General features: G+C 43.3%; 2 protein-coding genes across 12 annotated transcripts in view; one reads left to right on the top strand and one right to left on the bottom strand.

Moving 5' to 3' along the window:
- Window positions 1-16,135, top strand: part of shank3a (SH3 and multiple ankyrin repeat domains 3a) — a 171,871-nt gene extending 155,736 nt beyond the window's left edge. For 6 of the 11 annotated variants that reach the window (XM_034588082.1, XM_034588084.1, XM_034588083.1 and 3 more), the window contains 7 exons: window positions 1,584-1,664; window positions 1,841-1,864; window positions 2,256-2,383; window positions 2,593-2,698; window positions 3,420-3,946; window positions 4,308-6,397; window positions 11,065-16,135. In XM_034588082.1, coding sequence (XP_034443973.1) covers window positions 1,584-1,664; window positions 1,841-1,864; window positions 2,256-2,383; window positions 2,593-2,698; window positions 3,420-3,946; window positions 4,308-6,397; window positions 11,065-11,635 — 3,527 coding nt within the window. In that variant the 3' untranslated portion in view covers window positions 11,636-16,135. Of the gene's footprint in view, window positions 1-1,583; window positions 1,665-1,840; window positions 1,865-2,255; window positions 2,384-2,592; window positions 2,699-3,419; window positions 3,947-4,307; window positions 6,398-7,067; window positions 7,115-9,848; window positions 9,884-11,064 lie in introns of all 11 variants that reach the window. The other 5 variants (XM_034588089.1, XM_034588091.1, XM_034588086.1 and 2 more) reach the window with 3 other exon arrangements.
- Window positions 16,136-16,186: 51 nt separating this feature from the next.
- rabl2 (RAB, member of RAS oncogene family-like 2) lies at window positions 16,187-21,091 on the bottom strand. The gene is made up of 8 exons (XM_034588117.1): window positions 20,450-21,091; window positions 20,332-20,361; window positions 19,370-19,449; window positions 19,136-19,215; window positions 18,702-18,813; window positions 18,152-18,249; window positions 17,866-17,949; window positions 16,187-17,541 (listed from the first exon to the last, which is right to left on the bottom strand). Exons 1-8 carry the CDS (start codon window positions 20,554-20,556, stop codon window positions 17,461-17,463), a joined length of 672 nt encoding a protein of 223 aa, XP_034444008.1. The 5' UTR covers window positions 20,557-21,091; the 3' UTR covers window positions 16,187-17,460.
- Window positions 21,092-21,834: the final 743 nt, after the last annotated feature.

Genomic DNA, 21,834 nt, shown 5'->3' with positions numbered 1-21,834 from the left:
AGAGCTGAGGGAGAAAGAGATTCTCCACTCGTGTCTCAAACTTGCTAAGCTGTGTTGAACACCCTCTCCCCCTGCACCGCTCCTCCAGTGGGACACACTCTGCATATTGTGCCGCACTTTCGCACAAATGCCCAGACGCATGCTCACACATTCTCACACACACACAAGCAAACACACTCTCTGCACCATGTGAGCCCTCACTACTGCCACCGTTGCCATGGTGACTACACTGCATGTTTGAATTAAGCATTACATTACAGCAAAAGCATCTCTCTCTCTCTCTCTCTCTCTCTCTCTCTCTCTCTCTCTCTCTCTCTCTCTCTCTCTCTCTCTCTCTCTCTCCATCCTCCTCCTCCATCTCCTCTACTCCCTGCTACTGTACCAGACTGTGCAGATTGGTGATGAATTGAAGATGTTTGATATGGACTGTACCCGGGATGGCGTATGTACACTAGATTTGCAGCTGCTGACAACAGCAGGATAGTGGGGCTCTAGCAAGGCGCTAGGGCATCTGTGGGATTTAGAGATCTATCGCTCCACATTGGTGCATTGAGTGTTAGCTGGTCGAGCCTGGATAGAGTGAGCTGATCTAGTTTTTGTGTTGTCGGGTATTGATAAGAAAGTTAGGTTTGTTAAAGCATGCACAGACTGCTGTTGTATGTGGCTTTATGATCCATTCACCTGCATGGCATTACATTTGTACTGCAGACTGAACATGCTTAAGTACTTGACTGCATTATTTTTTAATTTGGTTGATTACAGTGTTTACTGTGACCTAATTAAAACCTGTAACTGTAGTTTACACTTGCAACAAACATTTGGTGCTTTACTGCTGTGAGTGGGCTGAAATCAGCCCAGTTGCTTTGTGTGTATCGTAGGATTGGGAGGCTCCCATGAGCTTTGGGGTATAAAGTCTGCAGCAAATCATTTTCTTTAGCTGTTGAATCTATAGTCATCTCTTCGTCTGTCAGCCCACCTCATTATGACCTCCCTCAGGGAGTTTTCTCTGTGTATCTGCATGTGGTCCTACATGTGGGAGGATATGCGTGTGTGTATAAGCCAGTGTGTGAGTGTTTCTGTCTGATGCACACCTGCTAAATTCCAGACAGGCAGCATATTAAAAGTAAGATGGACGACTTTTTCCCTTTCCTTGCCTCACTCATTTTTTGCACTCTGCCTACTGCAGTGGACAAATTCAGTTCTGTGTGTGAGTGGAAGATTCAGAAAGCCAGGGATGTTACAGAGAGGACTGAGCTGTACATTTACTGCCTCTGGGCTCCTCAGCAGAGAGGAATTCTTGCAGCACAAAGACTAAAAAACTGAAATACTTGGAGACAGACTGACAATTTAAAGGCACTGGACCAACAGACAACAAAACATGAAGAAGTTGAGCTCCAATCGTAGCCTGAACAAGGTCTTGACTAAGTGCGAAGCGTCCAGTTCATCTGAGTTCGATCAGATCAAAGCAACCAAGACGGGTTGGGCCGGTCGTCTGGGGGACGCCAAGAGAGCACTGAGCCGCAAAGCCAAAGGATTTTCATCCCCCTCAACGTCATCCTCAACACCATGCCTTTTCTCCGCAGCTCCCCCACCACCCAAGAGAGCTCCTAGCACCACCCTGACACTGCGCTCGAAGTCCATGACCGCTGAGCTCGAGGAACTGGGTGAGTGCCAGAGAGCTGGCATCCAAACTCTGCACTCTCCTCCTCCTTTTCTGTCACAGTTCTGCTTTCCCTTTGTAATTAGCTTGGTGTGTCTCCTAACTTTTAGCATAGTCACTTCTGTTGGCTTGTTCTTGTCATTTTCCCTCCTCTGCTGACGCTATCTTTTTCCCACCAAGCTTCTGCTCGGAGGAGAAGAGGAGGTGAGTCTGAGGCAAGAAATTGTCACCCCTCCGAACGTCATAATAATTCATCACTGCTGTTTCAATTTTAAGCAGTGTTAGTCAGAACAGAAGAGCAGAACACTTGAAACATGTGGCCTCTTTTCCCACTTTCTATCTTTTTTTCTCTTTGCCTTTTTCATCTCGTAGCACTCTCCTAGTGGTCATCAAGGACACACATTGAGATGAATGATATGTGGTACAATACCACAGAGCATGACATCACATTGTAGTGTATAGCTAGATTTTGTAGATGCCTTTTTAATCACAGTCCACTTTAATTGTTTGTGTTAGACTGTCAGAAATGACAGCACAATGCTTCTCTGGGCTTAATGTGTTGGTATTTAGTTCTGGCTTATTTCCTCCTCAATAGAGAGACTAGACGAGATGTTGGCATCCCAAGAGTCTATGTTACGTTCTCAGCCCTCGGAGGCAGATTACAGAGCAGCCACTGTCAAACAACGGCCTACCAGCAGGAGAATAACACCAGCAGAGATCAGTGTGAGTGCACCTACACACAGCACACTGGCAGACTGCATATGCCATTATGCTAATATACAAACACATGACCTCAAAAGACCTGAGCCACATCACATGCAACACTGCACACATGTCTGCATGCACTACTGAGTATTCTAAACTGTTTTTGAAGCAACCATGTCATTCAATCATGGATTTAATGACATGGCAAATTATTTTTTGTGCCGCAGTCACTGTTTGAGAGACAGGGGATGACTCTACATGGAGGTCTTCACCCAGGCATGGAGAGAGGTCACATACCACTACCAAAGGGGATGTCCAGGACCAAGTCTTTTGGTAAAACTATCACCCATCCTGTACATATTCAAATAAGGTGAATGATAGTGTATCTTATGTACAGTATGCTCATAGGTAATACTTTCACATATAGAGAATATTAGATAAATTGCATCACTACACCCACAATGAAAAACATGTAGACAGCAGCACAACAGAGGTTGAAGCTGTACTCCAATCAATCACCTTTAAAGTACCTATTGATATATAATAATTTCCCCTTGACAGATGAGCAAATGTTGACAGTTGACGTAGTTACAAATGTATGCTTCGACTGCATTACATGTTCAGGATGTGCAAATCTCCATATTGAATATTCACAGGAACAGATTTGCAGAGCAGATGTTCAAGCACAGTCTTCTTTCAAAGTAGATACACACATTCATTATTAGTACTCTGTATTAATAAACATTTCCTGTTTTCAAGTACACCCATTAAATGAATATAGAACTAATTGTTAAATGAGACAAAATTAAGAATTACATTCTAAATAAGTTAAATAATACAAAATTAAGAATTACATGTTTATTATATATTATTGTATAGCTTGGTTTGAGACACATAATATAATTAACTGTGAGAATTAACAGATTAACAAATGGATGCGTTCCAGTGTATTTTACATGAAGCTGTGGACCTGCTGGGCTTGTGTGAAATGGTACTTTTTCATGAGCTTACACTCCATCACCAGATGATCTTTGCTTTAAATCCCCTTCATCAGGTGCCACTGAGGAGGATCGACTGTCTGCCCTGGCAGGCGAGCACCGATTTCCCCGTAGTTCCTCTATGACAGACAGCCTCCGAGACCACTCGCAGCCCCATCCCATCCCGCCACCTCCACAGACAGCACCTCCTCCTCCTCCTTACTACCTAGACACTGGTCCTCCCCCAGCCTTTTGCCCCCCTCCTCCCCCATCTAGGACTCAAAGTCAGGGCCATGAGCCTGGAGGACGCTCCAGCTTCAAGCCCTCCTCCTTGGACCTGCCTTACGAGGCCGCTCAGCGGCAGGCCACACACTTAGAGAGACAGAAAAAAGCCCGTTCCATGATCATCCTTCAGGACTCTTCCCATCTGCCCGTAGAACCTACAGAAATCCCCCGACCCTCTGCTGCTACTCCACCTGAGCGCATCAAAAGGAAGGGTCGGGTTATTGACAACCCTTATGCTAATGTGGGTCAATTTAGTATTGGACTGTACACACCTACCAAGCCCCAGAGGAAGAAAAGTCCCCTGGTAAAACAACTACAGGTATGTTGCATGTTTGGTATGATTTCTGATTTAAAGGTCAAGTGTGTAAGAGTTCGGTGAACGGGATCTATTGGCAGAAATAGAATATAAGATAATACTAGTGATGTTTTCATTAGTGTGTAATCACCTAAATTGTAAGAATTGTTTTTCTTTACCCCAAAATTTGCCCTTTACATTTACATCGGGTGCTGGTCCTCTCTACGGCCCTCTCTTTCATGCTAGGAGGGTGAGGTGAGGGGTATTCAGCTGCAATATGCAACTTCACCACTAGATCTCACTAAATCCTATACACTGAACCTTTAATCTTGAGTACTAAGGATCTTTTGACCTTTACATGTCTGGTTCATTTTTTTGACTGCAGGTGGAAGATGCACAAGAAAAAGCTAGTTTGGCCTTAGCTGCTGCCCACTCCCGAGACAGTTCACCCTCAGGACGACACCAACATACCCATGGGCACACACACACCAGCCGTGCAGACTACTACCAGCAGCAGCTGATGGCAGAGCGAGAACGTATGCGTGCCCAGGGAGAGATGATGTTTCAGGGTAAGGGCCCCTTTGCTGCAGCAATTGCTGGAGCAGTAAAAGATCGTGAGCGCCGCCTAGAAGAACGGAGGAAATCCACAGTCTTCCTTTCTGTTGGTACCATGGAGGGGGCATCTTCCACCAGCTGCGATGCCCCCTCTCACCTCTCCCAGTCTCACTCCATCGATGAGCGATTGCTCACCAGAGAGCTGGGTCACCTGCCTCCCCCTGCCTTGGCCCTGAGCCCCTCACCTAGTGGGACCACTTTCATTCATCCGCTCACAGGAAAACCCCTGGACCCAAACTCACCACTGGCTCTTGCGCTGGCCGCAAGGGAGAGGGCACTGACCCAGTCCCCAACTAGCAGCCCAGAGCCTAGGACTAAACAGGAGCGGGTAGGCCAGGGCATAATATTCATTGACACTCAGACCAAAGAGTCTCCACATGAAGGGGCACCTACATCTCCCCCTTTCTCTCCCAAAAGCACCAAGGCAGCAGGGTATGGAGTTGGATCCTCCCCAGCATCAATTTTAGTTCACCAGCCCACTAAACAGTGGGCCCCATCACAGTCACCTGTATCGTTCCGACAGGAGATGGAGGCCAGAGTAGAGGAGAGAAAGGAGGAGAAGAGACTAGAGGATAAAAAAAGTATGTTGATCAGTATTATGGATACATCGCAGCAGAAGACAGCAGGACTAATTATGGTTCATGCCACCAGTAATGGCCAGGCTGTTGGGGTAGGCTCAGAACTAGAACAGACCCCTGTCCCAGCTTCAATTGAGCCCAGCAAATCTCCAAGTCCACGGGCTAAATCTCCCAGTCCCACAGTCTCCCAGCCCAAGGTCCTGCCTCAAACTCAGCGTCCTGCAAGTCCTGCCCAAGAGAAGAGTCTGGTTCAGGGAAGCTCCGAGGAGGATGTGGATCCATACACAGTGACCCTGCCTCCGGTAATTTTGTCCTCAAGTGATGAGGAAACAAGAGAGGAGCTACGGAAGATTGGAGTCGTTCCACCACCAGATGAGTTTGCCAATGGGCTACTGGCACGGGCAAAGGAGACTCCAGTGTCCCCAGCTAAACCTGCCACCCCTCCCAAAGCCCCTGCAACACCAACATCCCAAACTCCCTCTACCCCAACAACCCCAACTGTGACCCCCACCCAGCCTCAGGCTCCCCAGCCCCCACCGCAACCCAGTGCAGCAGCTGTCTCAGGGAAGACCTCTGACCCTCGGGAGCCCCCACCGGTGGGCGAGTCTGGCTCTGCGGCCGACTCAGGCGTGGAGGAGGCTGACACGCGCAGCTCAAGTGACAGAGAGCGAGACCACCATCTCGAGACCACCAGCACCGTCTCCACAGTATCCAGCATGTCCACGTTGTCCTCAGAAAGCGGCGAGCCTGCCGACACTCACACCACGCACACCTCCTATGCCGAAGGGCAGACTTTTGTGCTCGACAAGCCGCCAGTGCCTCCTAAACCTCGACTCAAGTCCCAGATAGGTGGCAGTAAAGGCCCTGTCACCTTCAGGGACCCTCTGCTGAAGCAGAGCTCTGACAGCGAGCTGCTGTCACAGCAACAGGCTGCTGCCTTGGCTGCTGCTGCGGCAGGAGGAGCTGGGCTCCCCTCAGGTGGTTCAGCCTCAGTGACTGGACTAGCTCCTACCAAGCCGCGCTACCTCTTCCAGCGGAGGTCCAAGCTATGGGGGGACCCAGTGGAGCCCCGTGGGCCAGGCGTGGGGCTAGGTATTGGGAGTTTGGGCAATCTTGGTGGGCTCGGACTGGGGCTGGGTGCAGATGAGGGAGCAAAACCATCTGTTATAGGGGAGCTCAGTTCACGACTCCAGCAGCTAAATAAAGACACTAGGTCACTAGGAGAGGAACCACTGGGCGCATCACTTGACCCAGGGAGGAAGTCACCTGTGGCAGGTGCCAGGTAAGAACAAATCAAGTAAAATCTTCTGCAAAACTGTGTTTAACACTGAGTGACAGAACAAATGGTTGCGTCGACTGAAATTAATACATTACAATCAAAAAAAGCAGTTCAAGTGCCAAACCTCAGAGACAATGTTTTTTAATTCATTTAAATTTGAATACTTGTCAGACACTGAGTTAAATTTGTTCATTACCTAATGCCTACTTGCAATACAAGTTTATTTGATGAAAGATTGCAAACACAGAGGCTTTCAAAATTGTTTAAAAACAAACAATACAGAATATAAAGTCTTTTTTGTCGGAAATTGTGTATAACTTCTCTGGAAAGGAAGATACCAAGAGGCCAAGTTAAAGCCATTGGCTTAAAGATTTATTTCTGTGCATGATGCCATTTTAGTCACATTTAAAATATGTGAATAATTATTGTGGGTCCATACTGTGATTATCAGTGATAATTAGAGGGCACCACAGGGCTTTGCAGACACAAATCCATTCTTTACCTTTTTGTTGACCATACAATATGTTGCAACATGAGTGATATAAAACACATGAAGCAAAGACTAACTTGTTTACGCAGTGACACCAGGGTTATCTGAAGTGTTTTTTCTTTTTATGTCTGTTAACCTTACCTGAAAATACAATTTTCAATCAAGTTGTTTATATTTCTGCAGATGTGAGGACACCGAAGAGAGTAAACCTTATGGTTATAGAAAATAGGGTAAACCAAAACCTCTTAAAATATATTTTTGTCCTAACCAGCCAACTAATCCCATTGAAAGAGAACAACCCTTTTATAAGTTTTGTTTGATTGATTTTCTTATAAATATTATTTGTTACCTTGTTTGCACCACGAGAGTCTGTCAGAATCTTTCAAAAGTAAAATTAGCGAGGAAGAAATGGTTGTAGTGCCAGAATTACTGATTTTACTGATACGGTATACAGTAGTACTACAGTTGATGGCTCTGGTCCCAGATCTCATCTTCTTCTTGTTTCCATAGATACGGGTTGACCTCCTGTTAAATGACCTGTGTTGTTAAGTACATACAGTAGATAGTAGTAGTCAGAAAGTTTGTGGGTGTGTAGTAGATAATCTGTTGGTGCAAACAAGGTAACAGGGTTTGAAGTCATGCACTTCCTTAAAGCTTCTCCTCATCTCACACACACTCTCACTGTTGGATTTTAACCTTTGACCCTGCTTGTAGCTTCCCTTACAGTTTTCCCTTGACCTTTTCCTAGAGTCCTTGTTCAAATAACACATAATACATCCTTATATCCACAGCTCTTTGTAGCCGTCACTGATATAGAAACTGTACTTTCCTTTTTTTTAAATCACTCTCCCCACATCCCACAGTGATGTCAGTGATAAGCGCAAAGATTTAAGGATGTATTTTCACAAGTATTTGAACACGACTGAACTATAATGGTGTGTCATGTTAAAACCATCCCCGCACAATCTTGGCTATGTTAATGACAAGACGACCAGACAATGTCCCGACCTTGTCAGTAGTGCTGAGGTGCCACAGGGAGTAACTGTCAAGTCTTCTGTTTTGATCTACTCTTTAGGATTTTTCTCAGGTGAACAATAACCTGCCTCAGCCCGGTTGTGTTTTTATGGATTGGTGGGTTGGTTGGGAGTAATAAACTGATGCTTGAGAATAAATATTTTTTGGGTCGTCTGTTGTAGTTTAATCAGCCATGAAATTGACATAAACTGATGTTAGTGCTAATGTTCTTTTTAGGAGAGATGTTGTGATTCATCTGTCTCCGTTTTAGCATGCAGCTATAAAAGAGCTCAGGAGTTTGTAAGTACTGTTCAGATGCAGTTCAGGTTGATTTTTGTTGCTTTGTACTCATCTCTGAATAATGTGTGGGAAGTTTTGCGTTCACTTGACTTCACTGCTGATCAAGACGAAGCTCAAAGAGACAGATAGACAAGCTAAGATTGGGAAGATTGTAGGTGGAGCTTTTGTCTGGAACTTCAGACCTGAAACCAAAGTGCTTCACGTTTTTGTTTCCATCCAGCTGTCCACAAAATTACTTACATAGTTGTGTCAGAATAATTATTTTCTAGGACTGATCAAAAGAGAGCAACTAATTAATGGCCTTTCCTGCACTTGTCCATATTTTATAATTATCACTGTTGACCTCCACATGAGAAGACACATCAGTGTTATTTATTCAAAGCACTGGTTCTTTAAAAACAAGAACAAACATATGAGCTTTAACTTTTCATTGTTAATGACCTATAAGCATCTTTTACATTCCCAATGCATTGCTTCGGTGACCACAAATTAAACATGTACTGTAGCCATTATGTGACTCACTCATTGATTTGTACCACAACACCATCATGATCCCTGGATGGAGAAGGCGACCATGATATTAAATACAACATATCATGTAACACAGTTCTGACTGGACTCTTTCCAGAGATGGTGCAATCAAAATCATCCCCGCCATCCTCATTCTGACAGTTGATTGCCCTCGGCTGTGACTAAAATGAACATGCACACCATTATTTCTCTCACTCTCTCTCTATCTCTGCATTTTTGTCTGCTCACCTCCACTTCATCCCAGCACTCCTAATTGTAATGTTCTTCCATCACCTACTCCAAGCACGTCGTACCCCATTTAAACCCCTTCAGAAACCACATATGCTGCTGTATTTTGTCTCTCTTGTATCCACCTTGTTCACATGCTGTGTTTCATAGCTTTGGGTGGTTTAGAAACCTGTGGTTTTTGTTTTATTTCAGTTTTGCTCTTTGGTTTTCTGTTCTTCTCTGTTTATGTAATTTGCATAACTTTGTTTTTGTTTTTCGGTGATTGTGTTGAGGATGGCCATGGTTCCCTGACTGTTTATAATTTGATACTGTAGGTTACTTAAATCACGCTAAAACAAAACAGAATATGTTGTATTACTTTTTGAGCCAATACGTATAGACACATACATATAAGGCAGCATATACAAAAGTAAATCCATAATTAGTACTTTGCAGTTCTTTAAGCCCACGTCATTTCAAAATATATTTCAAAAGCAACCACAAAAGTCAAGGGACATGTGCCCTCCTTTTATTTTATTTTAGTTTGTTTGTTTGTGTGTTTGTTTTCTTTGTGCAGTGGTTGATATGTGAATAGTTTGCGCATTTCTCTCTCATGTAGCCCAGTGGTCAGACCTGCCAGTGCTGAGGCCTACTCTGCTGTCTTTGTCATGCTGCAGCAACACCAGCACACAAACACATTTAAATATACACTGTATGTGCATACATGTTCTCACTGCCACACTCACACAGTCCCGCCTGTGCACATACACGAGACTTGTCACAGACAGCAGAGTCGGTTGAAGTCTGGTTGGAAGGCTGCGTCTCATGGAGTGATGCTAACATTCTCTCCCATTGCTCTCTCTCTGCTCACCTTGCATGCTCCGCCCTGCTGCTCTGATCTGATTGGTCTAGAACTGACTGTGCGCCCAGGAGGGCAGGACGACTGTGTAAGTGCGCATGGAGCTCATCTCATATCCGTCCGCTCCCTTGTAGTTTGATCATTTTTTCCAGCCTGTGCTCTGCCTACCTTTGTTCCATTACACTCTTTAGTTCAAAGCTCACCCCTGTCAAAAGTTTCAAACACAGTGGAGGGAAATCCTGCACCAGCACCTGAACATCAGACACTTACTAACATGCATGAATAAAACGGACACCATTGCACCAACTCTTTAGGGCCTCCCCTTTGAGTCTCCCTGCCTGCATCAAGCTAATCAAAACTTTTATGTTAGCCTAAACCTCTAATGCATCACGCTTCTCCTTTCTGACCATCCTTTCCTCCATAGTATGTAGTAGTAGTTTACAGTATCCATAGTACTCTTTCACTTCTATTGTTTTTCAAAAGAGGGATAGAAACTCTAGATAAACCAGCATTTGTTGAGTCAGAGAGCAGAGTGGCTGTTGCTGCAGTATCAGTTCATATTAGTTCAGCCCTTCCTCTACATGCTGCAGGTGCTAATGAGATTTGTCAAGGAGATTCTCTAAATGTAGACCCATGTATTGAAGTGAGTGTCAGCTGCTCGTCCAAGGTAAATAAGCAATTATGTAATTGAATTAAACTTTGGAAAAGATTCTTCTCCATGTGCCTCCACGTGTCCTTTAGCAGCCGCAGTTGAGTGTGTACTGTATATGTGTGTGCATGTGTTACTGTATTTGTATCACTTAGATAAGAATTTAGAGCAATTAATAGAAATCACGTCAGGCAGGCTACAGTGTTCCGTAACAGGCAGTAGGTTCCATTCAATTTATTACAGGACTGAGGATCGTGAAATACAATTTCATTCTCAAATGTTATCATTTATTTTCTTGTACAGTTCATGTGTAACTTGAAATCCTGATGCGAGTTCAAAGTGATTTTTCATGACTAAGGAGTAAAAAGATTTGTATCCCGAGCTGGAAATATTCTCATAATGTTACTACCTACCAGTGAGTGTATCTTCCTGCTTTGATGTTGCTTTGATGTGAAACTACCTTGGTCTTTCTAACAGTCAGTAACCTTTAGCCTACAATAACTGATACGCACCGTCGAAGCTAAAGCTCTATCTTCTTTTCTTCTACCCTATTTTCATTTTCATCACTTTCATCTCCGTGGTTTTCCTGAATCCCTCTCTCTGTCTCTGTCTCCCGCCAGACTTTTCAGCAGCCTAGGCGAGCTCCACACCATTTCTCAAAGAAGTTACGGCACCACATTCACCATCCGCCCTGGTAGCCGTTACCCCGTCAGCCGACGCACCCTCAGCCCAGGTTCAGGCTCGCCTGATCGGGGCGACCCTCTTGGAAGATTTTCCGGCTACGGCCTGCCCCCCTCACCAACAACACCACCGCAAACCATCCTCAAATCCTCCAGCCTCAGCCTGCCCCAGGAGCCTAAAGAGGTCCGCTTTGTCATGAGGAGCTCCAGCGCCCGTTCCCGCTCTCGCTCCCCTTCCCCGTCACCCTCCCATTCACCAGGGCTGGGGTCACCACTTTTAGCCCTTCGGCCCTTCCACCAAAAACCCCTCCACCTCTGGAACAAGTACGACGTCGGAGACTGGCTGGATAGCATCAACCTGGGTGAGCACAGAGCAGGGTTTCAGGAACACGAGATCGAAGGCTCTCATCTTCCAGCTCTGACCAAGGACGACTTTGCAGAACTGGGAGTGACACGAGTTGGACATCGCATGAACATTGAACGAGCACTAAAACTGCTGCTGGAGAGCTGACCCCTGCCTGGGGACAGAGCAACAGTTGGAGAGGAAGATTTGGATTGAACTGGGAAGATACAGAGCTAATGAAAAGACAGAAAAGAGAACAGATAATTACCGCTCCTCTTTTACTCTGGCTGCTTTTATTTTCTGCATCACTAATGTTTACTTGTGGTCCTTAGTGACACTTTTCCTTCCCATCCTGCATAAATACCCTGCACCTGGTGCTGCACTGAAGACGAGGAGTCAACACTCTACTCAGCCCTTTGTATCGGCCCACCTCCTCGCCCACAGCCAATCAGATCAGACTTCAAAATGGGCTCTGGTGTTTCTTTGCCGAGGAGAATTACATGAGCTCCAATTTAACATTTGATTTGTGAAAGCTTCAGTTGGTCCCTGACTAACACCCACACTTTCTCTGTCCCTGTTCCCTCCTCTCCTTCTCTACCTCTATCCCGCCATCCACCAGGCCTCTGAAAGCCTTCGCAGTTTGAGTAAAGGAGGAGGAGGAAGAGATTTTGTTCCAAACACAGAGCTCAGTTGCCTTTCAAATAATTTCTACAGTGATGAACACAGGACTAAGGACGTAGTGTTGACACAGCTCTGACGAGGTGTGTCGTCTCTATAACCTGCTGTTGTTTTTAAACCGAAGACTTTCGAGCCCAGAGGTGGAGCTCCACCAAGTAAACCACGGGAGAAAACCCCTCCGCCTTGGTACCCAGACTGTGCTATCTATTATATTTGGAGAATGTTTAACCAACACTCGTGGCTTTTTTCATAATCAATTTTTTGGTTTTTCCAAAGGGAATATTATATATAGGTATTATATAATATGATATATATGTATCTAAATATAGCTTTCAGAAGAAAAGACAATGTTGCAAAGAGGAAATGTAATAAATTAATCTTCGCCTGTTTTTGGTTTTTAGTATAGAGGGCAAAGAGAAATCTTTAAATTTATTCCACCAATAGTTTACTCATTTCTACCAATTATATACATATATATAAATATATATATTTGAAAGAAAAAAGTATATAGATATGGAAATGAATTTTTTGTCATAGGTATACAATTTTCCTTATGGTCACCCTATCTTGAACCGTAGCATGACGAGTTGCATCATGGTCTTGAACAGAGAGTTTGTCGTTTGTTTTTATTTTTCTTACAGTCTTCCTTCATACTAAAGGGCATCCCGTAATGTGAGGCTGAGGCCGCAGGTGACACCCATCCCCACCGCCCCTTCTGCTACAGAGCTCACCAGCGTCTCGGATTTATCCAACTGATGAGCCAGGGAGTTTGAAAAAAAAAAGGGGGGGGGGGGGGGGGGGGCGCTCTTCATCTTATGCCTGTTAATCACTCAGGGATGGAAGTTTGGGGCACTAGCATGGAGAGGTTTTGACTCTTATCATCATTTCAAATTCTTACCTGTAAGGCAGTTTTAACACCACAGCATTCTGAAAAATGTTAGACGGCTAGTAAAGAAATTTCCATCCCTGCAACCCCTGAGGATGCTTCTCAGACTGAGCTGCACAAGGTCTGAAAGCAGGTCAGGAAAAGGAAACATTGGGGTTTTCCTCATCTGCAGAGAGGAAATGACTGTGGACGTACTGCACGGCAGAAATCTTTTTAAGATTTCATTTTCCTAGATAAGGAAACCAGTTAAGTGTAAACCTGACCAAATTTATTATTTTCCTTTAAAATCGAACCAACAAAAAGTTGCCACACAAGGGCTTAAGTGACCTGGACGTACAGAATCTGAAAAGAGACGACTGGAAACGTGTCTGTAGCTCATCAGGCCCTGGGGATGGGAACACTTCTGTAAGGTCATAAAGAAAATTCTGTATTTTTACAACCTGGCAGTGTCTTGCTACATCGCTGCTTCTCTGTATCTCTGCAATTTACTTAGTGAGTAAAATATTATCATTAACAGCAGCAGCCAGAACTTTTAACATAAGACCCAGGTTGTAAATGTAAAAAAAAAACAACAAAGGAACAGAAACTGAATTTTCCTTTAACAATATAAAATCTATAATTGTACTCATGAGTAGCTTCTGCTGGCAGTGAGAAACAGTGAGTTTTATTCACGACAACAACAACAAAGCATTTTGTCCATTTTCTCTATTACCACAAAACAACCTCCATACATCAGCAGGACGCCACGGCACTTCTTCGTGGCGATGAGTTGTGTACATTTCTCTTTTCTCTTCTTTTGAACAGTTTGTAAAAGCAGGTGGTGAATATAACGTGGTATCTGGGTTGTAGGAATAGCACTCACTGCCTCACTGTGACCTCACTGATTATTTTAATTTCTGACTCCAGTGTTTCGTCCGCAAACTCATTTGGACTTTTTTTTTTGTTAATGGTTCTTTGATTATTATTTTTTTTGTGTGTTGATTTGTTACCCTCAGACACTGGGGGTAGATTTTGTAGCGTGTGAAACATGATACTTAAATTTCTTCACTCATTTGAATTTTAGAGTGACAGAAAAAGAAAAAAAACTGATATCCTGTCCATTCTAAAACATACTTACACTTGTAAAAATGAACAAACTACAAATGTTTCTTCTTTTTTTTTTTTTTTAAAAGATCACAAGCAATGTATATATGATAGATTTCATATAAATTTTTGAAAAACAAAAAGTATATAGATCTATATATGAATGTTTGGCATATATGCATAGTTAACCACCTGTGGAAAAGGTGAGCAGATTTTATTCTTTCTATGAACTCTTGAACTTTTGAACTCTGAACTATGAACTAGGGGATGATTTGCACAAAACAAGGTGACAAGGTGCTAACATTAAAAGCCACCCCATCATTCAAGCGCATGCGTGCATCTGGATTCCCTGAATCTGTGTGTGTGTGCGGTCGCTCCTCCTCAGCGTGTTTACAGCTGTGTGTATGTGTGCAGATGCATGTTTCCATTTTGTGTGTGTGAGAGTGTCGATGATGATACACATATGACAGTGAGAGAGTGCGTGGTTGATTACTAGGGTTTACATCACTGAAGTTAGTCCACTATAGCCTTACTGTGATACGATCAGAGATTCCCGGCAGTGGCTGTGTCACACAAACACACACACAGACATTAGGTACACACATATACAGAACAATGCACACACTCACCTTCGACTCCAGACTGAACATAATTGTTTTTCTTGTTTCGTTCTGAGCGGCATCTTCAGACGTGGACTGTCCTGCCCCAGAGGATGGGAGAGGCAGAAAGAGAGGGAGCGCGATCACCCTGGGGATACTGAATGAACCCATTGTTAACATTTTCTACTGTAACTCACCTTGTAAGTGTGTAGCTGAAGCCTGCGCACAGTCACTGTTTTGTACGCCCATTCCCAGATGGCATTTGCGCTCCTTACCCTCCACTCTGTCTGGCAGCACTCCTTTTTCCTTTTTCAGACATTGGGTTTCTGAGTTTTTTGGCGATATGCTACATGAGGTGATCCAGTGAGGAGGAAACGACACAAAGAAAAAAAATGTGCCAAAAAATAAACTTTTAACTGTATATTTGTCTTTGCTTTAGGACTATCTTAGTTACAGCATTCTTGAGCTGTTAGACTCAATAATATGGTGCCATCTCCTGGAAATCTTGAGAACTACAGACATTTGTGAGATCCTTCAGTATTTCCTGCAGGTGGAAATACAGTCATTGTTATTCTTTTGTGAAGATGCAGGATATATATGTATATGATATATTTATATATACACATGTATCCTGTGTGTATCTTACCTGTGAGCTTTGCATCAACATGGTTTCTATTTAACATTTGAGACAAAGTATCACAACTGCTTGATTTTACTGTGATGATGAAGGTTATTATCCGGCTTGGCTTACTGTTCCCCTATAAATACAAACAACAGATGACGTGTGCAGTCTGGACTCACACAGGCTGATGTGCTGAGGAGCAACAATGCTGTAGTGAATACCTGGTTGGGTTGTTGTGTAAGTTTACCAAATTCACAGATGCAAAATGAGCAGCGTGTAACAGACTTACACATCATTAGGTCAAATAAGTTCAGCGAGGGGGTTTATCTTTGTCTTATTTTCTAATCAACAAAGCACAATCTACATAGTGTAGGGGGAGCAGTTTTTAAAAACCCACTGGGCTCCGGTCACTCACCGGAACCAGTGATCTTATCATGAAAGGGGTTTTTTCTTTCATTGTTGGTTTTCTCCTTGTTTGCACTGTGAAGTTTAGAATGGTGGACGTATCGCTGCAACACCTCAGCCTTGTCTCACAGGGGTCACGTCCCCTTCTCGGCATCTGATGAGCAGGAAAATCATCAAACTATTCTCCAAGCGAGTGACGCATTCAGCATTACTGATACGATTTTAATACGCGAAAACCCAAGTTGAATCGCGAGCACGCAAGAAGCTACCTAGTAATACTCCGAGAAAGGGTGACAGTGAAGTCTGAGGCAAGATCTGAGATGTTGCCCAGGATATCTCCACCACAGAGATATATGTTTGTTATATTATGTAATAAATTTATAATTAAAACATGACCTGCGTCAAATTCTTGTCCCTGCTAATTTAGTGTTTCAGTATTCAAACTATGTTCCAGTGTGATTTATTGTAAATTTCACACAATACAGTCAAATACAAACAGAAAATATACATCCAGGGTTTCTGTGTATACGTAAACATGTAGAAATAATGGAATCGTGTGTTTCACCCTTCACACAGATTCTTCTGCCAGAAAACAGGTTTAAAACATCGTCATAGCAACGTTCCTGTGCAAACACCTCAAACTCATCACAAAAGACTCAACATTACACAAGGCTGCGACTTGAGTACTTGAGTACTAGAGTACGATTCAGTTGATGTCCACTCGTACACATTCTATCTATAAAGATGGACGAAGCGTGTTCACTTCCCCCCCACTCTGCCAAAAGACGTTCTCTACCAATTGTGAGAAAGTCTCAGCAGTCGATCATCACATTTCAGCCCGTTTTGAAGTCAAGTTAAGCCCTAAAATGACAGAAACCAGCTTGAGAAACATTTTTTGACTTTTAGTTTGCTCCATGTCCCATTCGCTAACACGAGGAGGCAGAATTTATGACTTATACCACAGCCAGCCACCGGGGGGGGGGGTGGGATCGGTACACTTTGGCTTCACTTCTGTGGAGCCGTAATGTCGTCCATCTTTATAAACAGTCTGCTTTCACATCGAATGACTGACAGTTGCATCTACAACGTGCTCTTGGAAATAGAACCGGGATCATATGTTTCTATGATACGATTAAAAACATTTGAAGGACACTAGAAAACAGACTTTACATAATAGAATGAAAGCAACAGACGCAGCCAACAGACACGGCTCCCTGCTGACACTGCTCACAACACTACAGACAAACACGGAGAACAGCAGCAAATTCATAATCACACGTTCTCTTTGCAAGTTGGCTTTTCGATGCTTCACATTCACATTACACGACACAAAGTAATTGGTTTTCACGCTGAAACAAACATTAAGCTTCACTAAGGGATTTTCACCTGTTACAAAAGTAGATATTGTTTAAAAGTGACGATGTTAGAAATGGAGGCTAAAGGAACCTGCTCAACAAATCCTGATCATTCCACCAGGTGTGTTTCCTGTCAGTGGACAGATGGAGGACGGTGACTTCAAACCCAATGTCAGCCACGCTCCAGTAGTAGCAACAATTCAATAGTGATTAAAGCAGACCACCAAAATTACGTCAAGAGCGTCACAGAGAATCAGAGCTCTCGGACATTTTCACTAAAATCATGGTCTATTTGCAGCATCGACTCCAGAGGAGGAGAAATAATCCATGAGATGATGAGAGGAATTGTAAATGAAAAAAATCTGTCAGACCAGCTCAGGACTCTCGGCTTTTAATCCATCTTCATCGGCTTCTGAATTCTCTTCCTTCTTCTCCAGGTCAAAGTTCTGTAGGATGAGGGCGAGAAACCGACATAAATACATGGTTTTGGTCCAAAACACAAAAGCAGATTATTGTTTGTATTTCATGAACAGAAAAGTCAATAGAAAAGTGAATTGTGTTGAGTTTAAAGAAGCAGGTTTGGAGGAAGAATATGAAAACATTCTATAGACAAAAACAATGGTGGATTAAATGATGGGATTTCTCAGAGGAAGTATTACATAAAACAACATTTTTATTTTGTATTTTTCAAACATCATTCAGTTAAAAGTACAGCAGTTTAAGTTGAGCACATGCCTGCTCAGGCTGTTTGAGTATTCAGAGACGTGTACCTCTAACTCTTGCATCACTTCATCCATGAAGTCGCTGGGGTTTTGCTTGTATTCCACCGCTCTCTTGATCGTCTCTCTGAACATCTGTTGTGACAGAAAACGATCAGGCAGCTAAGCAGTCTACAACATTGATGAGCTCACACTGAATTACAGGTTGAACTCATTTGACTTATAAAAGGAGAGTTGTGTGTGGTAGTAAAATGACACAGCGTGAACCGTGAAACTACTGATGAGCCTGAACTCCTGGATCACTACCATTAATACTGCGGGAGAATAAAGTTCAAACCTTAACTACGTTCGTCCCGTCGGCCGCGGACACAAAGTAGAACGGGAGTCCTTGCTTCTTCCCGAAGCTGAAGCTTCTCTGTGTCACCTTCAAATCAGCTGCACACAAGAAAAAACACACGTCTTAACATCTGTTATTCTAGAGTCAACTTTGTGATAAAAAAAAAAAAAAGAGCAAATATGAATAATGAACACAAATCCAAAAAAGAACATGTTGAAATCCCCCAAGGAGGTTCGTTTGTTTGTCAGCAGGATTACGCAAAATCTACTGAATGGATTTCCACAGAACTTGGTGGAAGGATCGGCCCGGAAAGGACAAACAATTCTGGGGCGGATGAATTTAATTTTTTTTTTTTTTCACTTTCTTTAATGTCACAAGATAGAGTGATTATTTAAAGTCACAACTTTTCCCAAGGAATGGAATCTTGGTGGAATAAATCCGGCATATTTAGGGGACTAAATTACGTGTGTGTACTTTACTGCAGCTGGATTGATTTTAAGGGGACTGCTGGGCCTTGGTGGACGTATATACGCTCCGCAACCGGACCCACCGTCGATTTTGTTGGCGACCACACAGCAGGGTATCTCCGGTCTGTACTCTCTCAGCTCCTTGTACCAGTTGGTCAAGTTCTTGTATGTGATCTTCCGTTGAACGTCAAAAACCTTGAACAGAAGGTAGAATACAGAAGAGTTCAGCCCGAGTTCAGCTCAGGTCGACTGGTGCCAGCAGCCGTCTGACCAGCCCTCGTTGACCTTCATCTGAAATCCCATTATGTGACTATACCGAGTAACATTTGTGAGGTAAATGCTTCGAGGCCAGTCAAGCGCACAAACAACAAAATGTGCACTTACATGTATATTTTAAACACAGCCATCCATTGTATTCCTAACGTCTCTGATTACTAGAATTTTCTGTTCTCTGTTTACTTTCCTGTCAGTCCCTTGAGTGGGAAGCACCTGCCGTGAAGCCAGCAGTGAGTCTTACCATGATGCATGCGTGTGCTTTGTGGTAGTAAGAGGGATGCATGCTCTGGAACCTCTCCTGACCAGCTGTGTCCCAGAAATCTGTGGATCAAAAACAAAAGGTCAAAGACGTCTGTCCCTGCAGAAGCAGCTCAGAGTCTGACCCATGCTCCTAATGCTGCGGATTTAAGATAAGTGTCATTTGGCAGATAGGATTTTTCTGTCACCGGTAGTAGATGCACAACATCATACATACCCACTGCTACTGTCTTGTTTCCTACAGTGGCTGTGTGTTTGTAGAGAGTCAGAGCGTAGGTTGACAGCTGCTGGGGACGACTGTGCAAAGAGTTAAGGATCTGGATCTCTCTTGTTGGAGACATGCTTGATCTTTAACACCACGATGATGTGCAGACATTGATTGTGACAGCTTTGACCAAACAACTGATACAAACATTTTTACAGCTGATACGGTCGTGTCAAGTCAGATTTATATTTATAGCCCGTTCTAAACAACAGGAACTGAACCACAGGGCTTTACTTTGACTTTACTTTCTCAGGAGATTGATCAAACAAACAGAGCCTGGTGTTGTTTTTAAGAATTATAATACAGAATGTTAAAATGCAGTATGGAATCAATTCATAGCAGAGTTGTCTCAGCTTTAAGTTTGACGTGGTAGACTGCTACATGTCTAAGATTGTGGTTTCAAGCTCTTGTGTCAATTTTTCATGCAACATGTTCAAAAACAGTGTTGTCTCTGTTATATATCTATATATAAAATCCGAACACTCATATCTTATCAGAAGAATATTTTTATAGTTTTTGGAATCAAGCAGAAGATTAAGAGTCTTACAGACCTGAACAGACTGTGGAACTGTCACAGTTATAAAGTTGTATCTCTAAATAGATTTCCCTGTGTGGACTGAGCAGTAAATGTTAAATGAAGTGATAATATCAATTGAACTTATGTATATGCTTTGTTGTTTAGTGATGTCAGTTTCTTTTGTCATTTATGTGAAACAGTGCACGTCTTGGGACACAAGACAAAACTCATCAGAGCCTTCTGATAATAAATCTTATTATAAATCTCACAAACACGGGAGAGGAAGGCAACACGGGCCTGGGTGATGGAGAGAAACAATGTTGGAGAGAAAGTGTGTAGAGAAGAAAAACACAGTAACATGTACAGAAGAGGAGTTGAAAGGACAAATGAAGGATACTATTCATCCAAGAGAAACCTCTCCATCAGCCTAGAGGGAGATCAGAACACTGAAGTTACACAGGAAACAGATCATCCATCTGAAGGTAAAGGTCAAATCACAGCTCACCGACACTTACTTGGATTTCCCCACCGCGCTGTCCCCCAGACAGATGATCTTCACCTGCTCGTCCGCATCGTACTTCTTCTGGTCCAGTTCCGGGAGACTGTCCGCGTCCCCGGCCATGTTCCTCCTGTACCACAGCTCCCACTGTAACCACTGGATCAACAGGAGCTTCTCTGTCTGTCTTAGTCTCCTGAGCCGCGTCCTCCACGACGGGGCGCGTTAGCTGGTCTGTCCCCGGTTAGCTGAGCTGAGCGTCGGTTTGAAATCGGTCATCTCACCGGTTCGTGGGTTGTTACATCTACAAAACGTGACTCCAGCAGAAAAGTGAGGACATTACAGAGAAGTCCACTGGTCACATTTGTCTTTTTTTTTTCAAAGTGTCTCTTCGGCGCTGGACTGTTTCCGCCACAGAGCCGCTGGCGGAGGCTAACAGTTAGCTAAGCACCGCTAACTGGAATCTGTCGTTAACAAAGAGACATGATGTGAATATCTCCGAGTATTTTACATGTGCGACTCTTTTATAACCCGAGAGCAGTTTGTACCGCGTCCTCCGCTCGTCTGTGAATCCAGGAAGTCAAAGTTTGGAGATGAAGCTTCGAGTCTCCGACTGGGTTTCGTTCCTACGCAACGGGGACGCCTGAAGGACCACTCCACTGCGTGTGCTGCTGTCCTCACAAGTGCCTGTCAACAATCACACATTCAGAAGTTTTAATTTAATTTAATAGTAAATTATTTTAATTATTTTTTACATATAAAGCAGCTAGACAGCAATATTTGTAGAAACATTTCATAAGGAAAAATATATTTTTTAATTATCCTCTTATTTCCGGTTCACAAATCACCAGAAGAAATGTTTGCTCTGCTGTGTTGAAACTCAGAGATGGAGCCTATTACAGAATAATATGACATCAAAGTCAAAACCAAATAATGCATGTACTCAGTTTTTCTCTGAACTAACAGTTTTTAGTTGCACTGAATGACAGTGAGGTGTGGGGGGTCTGCAGAAGGGATGGAAACCCCCTCTGTGTGAGACACTGGGCCACAAACGTTGAATCAGTATTCTGCATTTATTCCTGTTGATGTTTCTCTGATAGTCAATTAGAATAACTCACAGTGGATGAAATAAAAATGGTGCCGACACTGATTTCTGTGACACCTCCATACTGATGAACATATAAGTCGTATCGTGTCAAAGTTTCTGCAAATAGAGTTCATGATTATTTCCCCTCTCTGTCATATAGAGAGCAGTTCTGGCAGCGTTTACAGCTTTGAACCTGCACAGATTGAACTTTATCAGCTTTGCACATATGAACAGTGCAGATTTCCTCTTAATATGCTCGAGCTCTGTGAAGCTGATGAGCAGCAACATTCACGTCCTCACATTTAGCTTCATAATAA

This window comes from Hippoglossus hippoglossus, chromosome 6, assembly GCF_009819705.1.
Source record: "Hippoglossus hippoglossus isolate fHipHip1 chromosome 6, fHipHip1.pri, whole genome shotgun sequence".
Lineage (NCBI taxonomy): Eukaryota > Metazoa > Chordata > Actinopteri > Pleuronectiformes > Pleuronectidae > Hippoglossus > Hippoglossus hippoglossus.
This window is presented reverse-complemented; position numbering and strand designations above follow the sequence as displayed.

Bases quoted from the DNA above. Each gene is read 5' to 3' on its own strand.
- rabl2 (XM_034588117.1), bottom strand. From the start codon at position 20,556: ATGGCCGGGGACGCGGACAGTCTCCCGGAACTGGACCAGAAGAAGTAC. The intron at 18,250-18,701 runs GTGGGTCCGGTT...TCTTGTGTGCAG, and splicing joins GGTCGCCAACAAAATCGACG to CTGATTTGAAGGTGACACAG. The intron at 17,950-18,151 runs GTTTGAACTTTA...CTGTCACAACAG, and splicing joins ACGGGACGAACGTAGTTAAG to ATGTTCAGAGAGACGATCAA.